General features: G+C 31.1%; 1 protein-coding gene across 3 annotated transcripts in view; it reads right to left on the reverse strand.

The window, feature by feature from the left end:
• The window catches only part of LOC134725254 (AP2-associated protein kinase 1-like), a 34,485-nt gene that overhangs the window by 19,285 nt on the left and 1,876 nt on the right, over positions 1–13,324 (reverse strand). For all 3 annotated transcript variants that reach the window (XM_063588919.1, XM_063588918.1, XM_063588917.1), the window contains exons 2-9: positions 8,879–8,997; positions 7,471–7,576; positions 6,753–6,892; positions 2,675–2,796; positions 2,008–2,089; positions 1,475–1,607; positions 468–571; positions 30–112 (exon numbers count right to left, since the gene is read on the reverse strand). In XM_063588919.1, coding sequence (XP_063444989.1) covers positions 30–112; positions 468–571; positions 1,475–1,607; positions 2,008–2,089; positions 2,675–2,796; positions 6,753–6,892; positions 7,471–7,576; positions 8,879–8,997 — 889 coding nt within the window. The remainder of the gene's footprint in view (positions 1–29; positions 113–467; positions 572–1,474; positions 1,608–2,007; positions 2,090–2,674; positions 2,797–6,752; positions 6,893–7,470; positions 7,577–8,878; positions 8,998–13,324) is intronic.

The raw sequence follows: 13,324 nt of genomic DNA on the forward strand, positions 1-13,324 counted from the left end.
TTTTTTTTCATTCTTAGCTATCGACTTACTTGACTGAGGAAGTTTTGATTTGTCTGGCTTCAGTTTCTGTCATAGGAACTGGTATTCTAGAAAAATCTGGTATTTCTAAATTCTGGAAAAACAAATAAACAGATATGTCAATGAAATGTAACACATTGACAAATGAAGAGCATGAATATGCCACATTTCTAACTGTGAAATGAAGGTTATAAAGTTTGACACATTTTTGGTTATTCTAAGGCTGAAATAAGTTCATTGACATGTTTTTCATGTCAATTGCTCTTAAACCAAAAGTTGCCTAATATTTTTTGATTTAATCCTATTGTCATCTTTTTTGCATATTACATTATTTACCATGGTTACCATATACACATTTTTCCTGCAAGATTTATTTCGTGCATACCATGAAAACATTTGCAGTACAAATTCACAATAATCAACTTAGCTATATTTTCTATAGTACTTACATTCATGTTAGGAACAGGAGTCTCTCCTCCAATTAATTTAAATGCTAAATTAGAAACTTGAAATATATCAGGTCTCTTTTCAGGATCAACTTCTAACATATACCCTACAAAATAGTATGAAGAACAGTTATCATGTTTGTTAATAGGTAAACCATGATTTTATTATTATCGACTTTCAATTTTTTTTTTCAATAATCTTGTATCCCTTATCCAAATATTTGATTGGCTAGTTTTAACAATTGTTACTTTTTTAATAGGCAGTCAACTTTTTTTTCATGGTCCACCTATTCTATGATAAACAAGATTATCATCTTTGTTCTTTATAAACACTCAAGTGCAAAAGCTGTAAGATTCTTAGAAATGACTTTCTATTAACATTCGTTATATCTAAACATCTAGTGATTTCTTTTCTCTCCTCGTTTTCATTCATTCAATTGAACAATTGGAAATGCACATTGAAACAAAAGAAAGCTTCATATTTTTGTAAGGTGTTTCTATTAGAATGTTTGTTGGAAGGTTTGAAGCAAAGTAGAAAATGTGAACACAGATCGCTGGTAAAATTTTTGCTTTATGTCCATTTTAGGTATACAAAATTACTTAAGAAAATATGTTGGCTGTTGAAGGATTAATAACAGAACAGCCCTAAAGAACTGTTGTCTTGGTTTAACTTAAGAAGCTTATCTTATGTTTTCATATGATTATAATTATAGATTATCGTTGTTCATCTCAACGAGATTGATTTTCTCGCTTGAGCCGGGACGGCGAAAGTGAGAAAGGCAACCAAGTTGAGATGACCAATGATAATCTATTTATCGCTATTTTAACTATGACGACGTTGTTAATTTCATGTCAATTTCGTTAGCAAAGCCACGTGCCTACTTAGTTTCTAGCGATAATTTCCCATCTCAAGCGAGTAGCATGATATGAAAAATTATCACACAAAAAGATCAAGGGCAAAATGCACAAAATAGCGATAATAATATTTTACATACAAAACCAATACTGACCTATTAAAGATAACAGTCTATTTGAATATTTACATTCATCTGGAATGGTGAAGTTACCCGATTGAATAGCTAAAGTACTTTCTCCAAATGGCAAGCTAAAGAAACATAGCTTATATAGAAAACATCCTAATGCCTGCAAACAGAAAATAAAGATTAACATGCATCAACCAAAATTGTCACTATGTAGTATTTTTAACACTTGGCTATAGCCTTTTTGTAAGTACAAAGAGTTGAAGAATGAGTAAAAGCAATCTGTATGAAACCCAGATTTGTTAATAAATCAATCTATAAACCCAATATCTAATTGAGATTGACTGAGATTGGTGTTGGCTTACTTCAGTTTTGTAAGATGTTCACTTATAAAAGAAATGGTATTTACTACCATTGTTTTTAAAAACTAAAATTGAATCTGAAAATAATTTTGGACAGTGTATTAACTAGTTGCTCCAACTAATGTGCGCCAGGTTTTTATATGAATATTGATTACAAATTGTTCAACTGTAAATGCAGATTGACTTTGATCAATATCTTACCCAAATATCTGACTTTGTTGTTATAGGTTTACCATTATAAAGATCTATCATTTCTGGTGCCCTATATGATACTGTTGTGTACCTGAAAATATTCAAAACTTTTTAATACAGAAAATATAGTTTAGAAATGAAAATAAACCAAAACTACTTGTGCATAAGAGCATAACTCGAATAACAGCCATCAACACATCAAAAAACTTAAATAGCCAATAATTGTGATAATAAACAGACATGAAAAGCTGAACTTTTATTGTGGTAATTCACATGGTAACCACTGTTTGCTCTGACTTCTAAATGTCTCATACTCAGTGAAGTACCAAATATCATTTTTCAATTCTTTTGTTTGGTCGGGTTTTGGTTAGATCTAACAACTTCTTGCTCGCATGAATTATCATGAGAACCACTGAGACAGTTCAGTGTTTTTGCATATGAATGTCTTTGAAAAACATTTGGCCTGATCAGATCATGGAACCTAATGAATGAAATATTAATGCTAAAAACAGATGAAAATGCTAATTGTAATCACCTGAAAATTCTGAAATGGAATAAATTCTGAAAAAAAATCTAGAATGCACTTATCGGCTTGATTGATCTAATATTTATACTCTTCATGGTATTTATCAGTTTATGATACATATTCAGGACTTGAATAATTTGAACATCTTACTTTTGAATTTCCTCTTCAATCTGTGACACATTTATTTGACTAGGATCTAGAACTCTGGCAGTAGAACTTCCAAAATCACATAATACATAAAGGTGACTATCTGATAATAATATATTCTCAACCTGAAAAAAAAGTTAAACTAATAAAATATATGAAATATAAGGACATAAAAACTCTATTAAAGTCATAAGAAACCTCAAATAAAAAAAAATAATGCATATGTTTTTTATAACTCAATGGATAGTTTTCATTATAAAACTTATGTACATCTACTTTTTTCTGAAGAAAATTCTTTAATTTATTCATATTTAGAAGAAGTTTACTTATTTGAATTGCTTCCTTCCAGCAAGCAATTCCCCCGACATATTTTCCATATGCAAGGTGACCTCAGTGTGACCCATCTCGTAAAAATCCGGTGACCACAATACGCATGGATGTCCTTAAAATAAACTATTATCCGAATTTACAAGTTAAACACGTGCTCAATTTCCATGCATTTTTGTTTATTTTTCGTCAATTGTTTACAAACAGGTGACAATCGTTAAACTTCGGCTTCAAAACACGAACTTTAATTACCTGCCATATTTTCACAACAACACTGACCGATTGAAAAAAAAATTGACGATTATACGAAATCTACACGAAAAAAATGATAAATTCGAGCACAGAAGACTAAGTTTATGACGTTTGTATGCATTGGTTCAAGAATTGGAAGAACATTATTTTTCATCGGTCACTCGTTTCTTATGACTTTAACTCACAAAATATTGTATGTAAACAGAATTAATTGATCAGATGTGATATCGTTCAAAACTTATTTTGGTAGTTTTATATTCCCCCAATCACTAGATGGAAACTAGAAGTACTACATGAGAAAACTCACAAAATGATTCTCCTGCCCTTTCATAAATCAAAGGCCAAGTCCATGATTACTTTGAGAAACCATAAAATTTGTAAGGGTTCCACGGAACCCAGTGTCTCATATACTTTTTCTGTACTTATTTTTTTAATCGCAGGCTCAACAAAAATTAGATAATAAATCAATAAAAATTTCCTCTTGATACTATCTTTTGATTGTAAGAAGCTTCTGTCCAAGTTCTGTAAAAATCCAGGATAGTATATGAATCTAATATTTTTTTTAAAACTTTAACTGCACACTGAATGTAATGTTAACCGCAAAAAACAAAATTTCCTTCTAGGTACTAGCATTTGATCATAAACAAGCTTCTGTCCAAGTTTGGTACAAATCTAGGATAGTTTATGAAAATTATTAATTTGAAAAACTTTAACCACCGAGTGAATGTAATATTTCCTGGCAGAAGAACTAAGTCCATTTATAAGTAAAATACAGAAAAATGGAATTTTATTTTTACGAAGTCTCCACAAAAAGTAAATTTAGACTCAAAAAACATAAAATAAAGAATAGCTAAATAGTAAGAACTTAATTGTGAATAATTTAATTTTGGATGTAACACATCTTCTGATTGGCTGACGTTATTTTGTTATGAGCCCATAGACATAATTAAGTCATGTGACCGTGACGTCATCAACGTTTTTTCATGGTTTTCTACGGTTTAAAATGAAATTTAGAAATAAATTATAAGAAATACTGTAATATTTTTTCTGTCTATTCGAAATAACCCAAAACCAGATGCTCCGCAGGGCGTAGCTTTATACGACCGCAGAGGTTGAACCCTGAACGGTTGGGGCAAGTATGGACACAACATTCAAGCTGGATTCAGCTCTAAATTTGGATTGTGATTAAATAGTTGACACAGCATAGGTTTCTGACACAGAATGAATGTGTTCTAATGAACTTAAAATTTTTGTTTTCTCTTAGAGCAATTCACTATGCTGTTGAATATTAATCCTCTCAAAAAAATGTTTGAAGAAATTTTCTTTTTATTTATGAAATTTCAAATGAGAAAAATTGAACCCAATTTTTTAATCACATCCCCCTTTCCCTTATTCCAAAACTAATCTCAATTAAAATATTCTAATGGAGTTTGCAACAATAACTACTCATTTAAATACATCATAAAATATTAAGATGTAAAAAAACTGCTTGTTATCACTGAATGGTAAAGATTATTTAAATTTATCAGTTGGTAGTAAAAAGTGAATATACATTGTATATTGTATATAACAAAGATTTAAGTTGATTCTGGACAAAGAAAGATAACTCCAATTAAAAAAAATTCTTGCAATAAGATATTTCTTGCTTACTATTCTGGACAAAGAAAGATAACTCTAATTAAAAAAAAAATTTGCTATTTCACAATAATGTGAAATTAGATATTTCTTGCCATTGCACAATACTGTGCAATTGAAAAGACTTGCTATTGCACAATACTTAATATAATAATTTTAGATCCTGATTTGGACCAACTTGAAAACTGGGCCCATAATCAAAAATCTAAGTACATGTTTAGATTCAGCATATCAAAGAGGCCCAAGAATTTAATTTTTGTTAAAATCAAACTAAGTTTAATTTTGGACCCTTTGAACTTTAATGTAGGCCAATTTGAAAACAGGACCAAAAATGAAGAATCTACATACACAGTTAGATTTGGCATATCAAAGAACCCCATTTATTCAATTTTTGATGTAATCAAATAAAGTTTAATTTTAGACCCAGATTTGGACCAATTTGAAAACTGGGCCAATAATCAAGAATCTAAGTACATTTTTAGATTCAACATATCAAAGAACCCAACCGATTCATTTTTTGTCAAAATCAAACTAACTTTAATTTTGGACCCTTTGGACCTTAATGTAGACCAATTTGAAAACATGACCAAAAGTTAAGAATCTACATACACAGTTAGATTCGGCATATCAAAGAACCCCAATTATTCAATTTTGATGAAATCAAACAAAGTTTAATTTTGGACCCTTTGGGCCTTTTTTTCCTAAACTGTTAGGACCAAAACTCCCACAATCAATACCAACCTTCCTTTTATGGTCATAAACCTTGTGTTTAAATTTCATATATTTCTATTTACTTATACTAACGTTATGGTGCGAAAACCAAGAAAAATGCTTATTTGGGTCCCTTTTTGGCCCCTAATTACTAAACTGTTAGGACCTAAACTCCCAAAATCAATAACAATCTTCCTTTTGTGGTCATAAACTTTGTGTTTAAATTTCATTGATTTCTATTTACTTAAACTAAAGTTATTGTGCGAAAACCAAGAATAATGCTTATTTGGGCCCTTTTTTGGCCCCTAATTCCTAAACTGTTGAAACCAAAACTCCCAAAATCAATCCCAACCTTTCTTTTGTGGTCATAAACCTTGTGTCAAAATTTCATAGATTTCTATTAACTTAAACTAAAGTTATAGTGCGAAAACCAAGAAAATGCTTATTTGGGCCCTTTTTGGCCCCTAATTCCTAAAATGTTGGGACCAAAACTCCCAAAATCAATCCCAACCTTTCTTTTGTGGTCATAAACCTTGTGTCAAAATTTCATAGATTTCTATTAACTTAAACTAAAGTTATAGTGCGAAAACCAAGAAAATGCTTATTTGGGCCCTTTTTGGCCCCCAATTCCTAAAATGTTGGGACCAAAACTCCCAAAATCAATACCAACCTTCCTTTTATGGTCATAAACCTTGAGTTAAAATTTCATAGATTTCTATTCACTTTTACTAAAGTTAGAGTGCGAAAACTAAAAGTATTCGGACGACGACGCAGACGACGACGCCAACGTGATAGCAATATACGACGAAATTTTTTTCAAAATTTGCGGTCGTATAAAAAATTGGTGCACACTATAAATAACCTGCTATGTGCGTTATTCAGTGTGCACCAAATTTTTGATGTTATTTCTTCATAGACAGAAAAAATATTACAGTCATTCCTTAAATAAATTTCTAATTTAGGAATTAAGAAGGACTTTTCAGAATTTTTTTGCATATGTTGCAAATGTCATGAATGTGTGTTCAAAGCATATAAATCTTTGAAAACTTTACCTTTAAATCTCTGTGGATTATAGGTGTTTGGCAATGATGAAGTAAACTTTACCTTTAAATCTCTGTGGATTATAGGTGTTTGGCAATGTTGAAGTAAACTTTACCTTTAAATCTCTGTGGATTATTGGTGTTTGGCAATGATGAAGTCTGGCAACAGCTTCACAAGTATCACAGAAAATACGTAGCACTTCTTTCTCTGTAAAACCTACAGTCAGTCTGTCATTCATTAACTGTATCACATTGGCTGGAATTAAAGCACATGACATTAGTTTTAATAGACATAAAATGCAAAAAAATATTTGCGTTAGCATTGTGCATAAGTTTCATAACATTTCCAAGGATGAGGCAAACTAAAGTTAGAAAACAGAAACCAATGTTTCAGCAGTTTTTCCATTTGTACAGGTGCATAACTCTAGAATGGTTAAAGTGACGCCACGAAATTCAAACTTGATTTGTGTGTTACATGTATGTGGTAATAAACATTGTGTATAAGTTTATTAACATTTGGTTAAGGTAAACTAAAGTTATAGAACAGAAAACAATTTTGGGACGTATGTACGTACATACGTATTTACATACAGACAAACAAGGGTAAAACTTTATAGCCAATCCACTTTGGTCGGAACATAAAAAATTCATTTACCAATGTTCATCAAAATTTAATATAAACCTCCCTTCATCGATAAAACAAGTGTTTTCGTCCTGATATCATGTTGTCTACTTTGCTGAAGTTTCTAAAACACATACATTTGAATATTAATTGATTGTTTCTACTTTGCAAGTTTGTTAAAAATAATAACTCCACATGTACAAAACACTCACATCTACAATACTGCATTAATATCATCACTTCATAGACTCGGTTAGGAGTCAAATTTATACTGGAGTCTACATATCGAATTATATTCTTGTGTCCAGTCAAAGTTCTCTGAAATGAAAAATATATAATAAATAACTAATATAAAAGTAATTCATTGTAATTATATAATTGATTGATAAATAAACTGCAAAATATCTAGCTTTTGTATATTAAATAAACTACAAGGTTTCACATGTTCTATTGTTTTTTGTTTTAGTCTTACATACGAACTAATGAGTAAAGTATAATTAATATCTGATTTAGTATAATTTGTTGCATTGTTTAGCTGTCACATGAAAAATGTAAAGTTTTCAAGGGTCGAGAACTTGAAACATGATGTAAACACAGCAAAATATGTAAGAATTTGTCTGAATCTAGGAGCCTTTCAGTCTCTCAACATTCAGAATATGTGCCTGTACTGTAGGTATCTTCCATTATAAAGCAAATATTGGTTGCTTTAGCATTTTATTTACTGGTAATTTGTTACATATATAAGTTACTGTTGATTCATTATTATTCGTTGGATACCAATAATGGTGTATTTCGTATGTACAGAGGAACCACCAAATTAAATGCTCAACTAATAACAAATTTTTTATAGTCTTGAGTGGAGATTTCAGCAAAACCAAGAAATTTAAAATTCATAAACATGTAAGTTTTCCTTAATCCACGAAAAATGGTACAATGCCTCATTCAAATATTAGCACATCAAATTGATAATTAACCTCAAATGGTCCATTTGCCATTTTGATGATTGACTCAGTAATAAAAATCCATATTAATAAGTTGTTTCCCTCAGAGGGACATTCATTTTTATTGACAATCAACAGCTATGGAAAGGGTAAGTTTATCTGTGCATAATGTATGTAATCTTCAGTTTCAATTAAAAGTTTAAATGCTTATACATGTATCTGTCTGGTTAAGAAACAATCTTTACTTGACAAATAAGCTATTGATTACTATTAATTAACAGAATCTGAAAACTGGAGATAAAAGAAGATTTTTTGTGAAAACAAATTATTATTATTTGAGAATCATTTTTATCCAACACGCGCAGGATATACAAGTAACATGGCAGCATTGTATGCTCACATCCATTTTTTCTCAAGACTTTCTCTGTTAACTTTTGATCTATGTATTGTCCCACATTTCAGACATTAACTGAGAATTACACACTTGCATGACTTGTTTAAGAACATATATACAGATATTAACCATTAAAAAAAAAACATATAAAAGGCATTACAACATTACAGGTAAATTATACATAATATTTACAAAATAATGATTCATACTTCAAGTATCAAATGAACCAGGATATTTGTAACTTAATACATGATACAAGTTGTTTTAAATTTAGGAACAACATACCGTTATATGAATTTCTCTCTTACACACTGACAAGTCATGCTCATTGTTGACAAACAATCTTTTCAGTGCATATTGGTTTCCATTCTGAGCTTTGACCAAGAAGACTATAGCAAATCCTCCTGAAATTAAAATATAAACACTGTACAATATCAAACTTGTAGATGTAACATAAATTCAATCTTCAGTCAATCATGTTGACATGACATTTGAAAATGTTTAATCTAGAATTTTGATGTTTAATAAAAAAAAAATCATTGTTGAAAATTTTAAATTTTCAAACTATCAAATATTTTGAGGAATGTGAATTTAAATAATAAGATTCAGACTTGAAACGGGAAAGACACAATTTTTTTCCTGATTTTACAACAAAAATATTTTTCATTAAATTGCCGACCTACCAACCCTATTTTTCTATAGGATGTAAGTGGAACCACAGTGACACATATAGTTTTAGTTGCCTAAGGCTTGAATTAAAAAAGTAACTGCTTAACACACATGTGACTCCTTTTTTGTATTGTGGCAGATGCTTTAGCTTTAGGCCACCAGCAAACACATTAATTTAATTTGTTAGAAACAAGACCAATACAGGATTTAATCTGTGTCACTGTGAATAAATGATAGGAGATTTATACTACATGACATATCAGCAAACAGCTGGTAGCTGAATGATAGACCTTAAAATTTCTTACAATACAAATAAATGTTTTCAAGCTGCAGACCAAATATATATTTATGTGCGGTTCATGTATGATTTTTGAAGTATGTAATTTACTCTATTGTGTTTTCACAATAGTTGTTAACTGGTTTTGGCGGTCAGTATATAATGAAAGTTTGCACGAGATTTAACTATCGAGGTTTGGGCAGTGACCTTTATTGTACGTTTCCTTTGTATTGAAGTTTAATTTTCATTAAGAGATCTGTTTTTTTAATGTATTGAAGTTGTATGTAAAGAATTAATGTGTTTTTTATATATTTTGTAGATGTTTGATAGCTGTCTTTTACCAGTATCGTTGATTGTGTGATGTTTATAAACCGGGATTTGTTTTCATAGATGCATGGTTGTTGTATTCAAAACATGAAGTGTTAATAGTGTTTGATATTAGAAATATTGTGATCTCTGGATCTATAGTTATTAAAATTGAGATGGTCATTGCACCTAACAGTACCTAAATATGTAATTAGTTTTGTATTATGCCTTTATCGTATAAAGGGACATATCTGAATGTGCTCAGATATGTATGCTTTACAAAAATCTAGAGAGAGATTTAGCAAATAAATACTTTATGTTCGTTTGAACAGAGTAAATTTAGAACATAAATAAAGTTATTCCCTTTCATAGAAGAAAAAAACCTTTTTAAACAGAAGGCCTTTCCCCGAGAACAAAATGACAGATGGAGGCTAGGGGTTACTAGATCTCCCTTCGCTGTTGATGATGCAGATAAAAACAGTCAACAATGTTTCTAACCACTTATCACTTGATTTTCATAACAGATTTCTTTTTTAATAAAGCTTACTAATTTGCTTCTTCAAAACTTGGTCTTACAAGTTATTTATTCATTTAGTTTTAAATCTACATGTATTATCTGACCTTCAATATTTTATTTTTACATGTAGATTTTTATCTTATAAATTATTCACAGTTTGAACATACAGTGCTAGCATAAAAGACATGACAGAGAAGTGTCTTCTCTTTTTTTTTTAACCTGACAAGAGTGAATCTGAAAGAATAAAAAGAGAAAACTATCCAAATCTAATAAGTTTACTTATTAATTATGGCATGATGAGATTAACAAGAACAATACCAGGTCTGGACCTGCATCACTGCATGCCACTGATAAAGGTAATATACAATATATGCATGTAACACATGTAAACATGATTATCAATCATAAGCCTGATATCCACAGGAGCTTTTTAAAGTATGTTGATGGGGTTTTGACAGGGTTCTCCCTAGAATATCCTAGTACTCTCACTATTTAAGTGGTGAGTCCTGACTGATTCAGATGAGTCCTGTACTGTGAAAGTTACATGTATGACTGTGCAGTAACTCAAATATTTCTCATCTTGACCATCTTATTCAGCTTAAACGGAGAGACTAATGGAAATTGGTTTAGTCAAGTTAATATTTACATTTAAAACATGAAAAATTAACAAACATGACAGGGACTAAACTTGGGAATTCCAAGCTTGGAGCCCAGACCAGATATTTCATAATTAGTTTCTATATGTTCAACTAAAATTTAACTGAAAGCTTAGGGGCCCAGCTCAAAATCTAGGAGCCATGGGCGACTGGGCCCCCTTTAAGTTTTGTCCCTGCATGACAAACAAAGCTTTGTACTCTTCCAATTCAAACATGAGTGGTATTGAATTTCTCATTTTTAAAGGAAATATGATGACCAGAGGCGTATTTACAAATGTAGAGGGTTTTTGTCCCGCCTATTTGTGGGAAATATTTGCTTGATTGTATAGGGAATCACTGAAGCATGACTGAAGCGGGCCTACTCTTAATATGAAAACTTCTGGATCCAGTGATATTGCTTGCCTTAAATTAATGGAGAATAAAGCCTTTTACCCCTGGAGAAGAATGTCAATTTGAAAAAAAAAATGGCTTAAAATTATTCCCAAAAAGACACAACTTTTTTCCCAAACAGTGCAGTCTCAGTAGTAATTGTGCATGAATTCAAACTGAAAAACACTCATTTATACATTTTTCATGCCTAAAACTACTATACCTGTATGTGCAGATTTGAGGGTCTATTTAAGCATCATCACTGACAAAAAGGAGTCTTATTTGGAAGCAGGGTTTGACTCTTGAAAGGGCATTAATTGAGTTCAGTCAATTCATGGTTTATTCTGAATTTCCCAATTTGATGAAAATTACACATATTTTCCCAATAATAAGGGGTACAGGGCTCACACTACTTCAGAATTATAGGGAGAAGTGACTTCTCTTTTTGAAACTGATAGGGAGAAGTGGTGAGATTTGAAAGAGAAGTGCTCATTCGCGCGGTGTGCTACAATGTTTGGATTTTACTGTAGTATACTATAAAAGGTCATTTGTAAATAATGTTCTTTATATATTGTTCAATTCATATCTGAGTATTCAATTAAAGTAACATTTCAAATTAAAAGTTGTTTAAATTTTACTATGGTCCTTGTGAGAAACTACCAACTAAGTGTCTAGCACTAAAAAAAATTTTTTTTTAAAAAAGGTAAAGAATTTATAATACATGTAATATATCAATTACAATTAAATTAAAAACTATCTTGTGTATGAAATCAGTGTTTCTCATCAAAAGATATATAAAGGTAAGCTGGGCCCATAATATATTGATATTAGTGTAATAGTCTAAGAGTTAAGCAACTTTACAATAGTTTACAACAATCCATATAAATTATAGGGAATTATATACACCAATCAATGATGAGTTTATTTAGATGCAACCAAAAGTCTTTTAATGCGTGTGGAATGCGTAATTTTTCCTTTTGGGATCAATATTCTTGTCAGCTGTTCCATTCGTGCGTCCGTAGTAATTTTTATAAAAATACGGATTTCGATCATAGTTGGTCTGTTTCCGATCCTTAGTTTAGAAATCGGACAATGGCGGACGAGTGCAAGAAAATTAAAAAAAATAAACGATGTTTGACAAGTTATTTGGAAAGGATCATGACGTTTTTAATGCAATAAATGGATTGAACATTTACTGGGGGCAACTTTTATCAAGTTTAAATGAAGTAACAAACTTATTTTGCAGCCGAAAGTTAGGTTGATGTACGTTTTCGAGAAACAAGCACCGGAACTTTCGGAAGTGCACCAAGTGATAAGTTATATTTTTATCAAATAACTTGCTACACACTGCAAAAACGATGCTTCAACCTCATTTCATAAGATTATTAATCGTTTTTGTCTAAATTTCTTTAATTATCAATAAAAAGTTGATGTTTCATCAACTTGGTAAAAATTGAAAATGTCCGATGACGGAAGCGACTGAAAGCGAGTATCATAAACAACAGGGCGACTTTTCGCTTTTGGGGGTTGAGGAAAGCGAAGTGACAGTCGGGAAAGCAACTTCTTCGCCCAAGTCGCCTGGTAGCGTGAGCCCTGGCCGGGTAGAGGTAGTTTTGAAGAAAAAAAAAACAATATCACTGGGATCCGCTACTGATGACATGTACATGTAGGGATTTTCATCTTTTTCCTAAACCATTTGTAAACTGAGTCCTTGAAAAGTGGTGGACTAAACCATGCAAACATGCTAATGGGTTTGACCACATAAAATTGCCAAAGACAAACACAATTTTTGTATTTTGCAATAGAAATAATACTTGAGGATCAGTAGATTTTCTTCAACAACCATCAAGGAAAAATAGACTTTGAGAACTTTTATCTACTACGTACGTGTATCTACCCCGCCTCATTTTTGTGCCTGTCCCAAGTCAGGAGCCTCT

The sequence above is a fragment of the Mytilus trossulus genome, chromosome 7, assembly GCF_036588685.1.
Source record: "Mytilus trossulus isolate FHL-02 chromosome 7, PNRI_Mtr1.1.1.hap1, whole genome shotgun sequence".
Taxonomy (NCBI): domain Eukaryota; kingdom Metazoa; phylum Mollusca; class Bivalvia; order Mytilida; family Mytilidae; genus Mytilus; species Mytilus trossulus.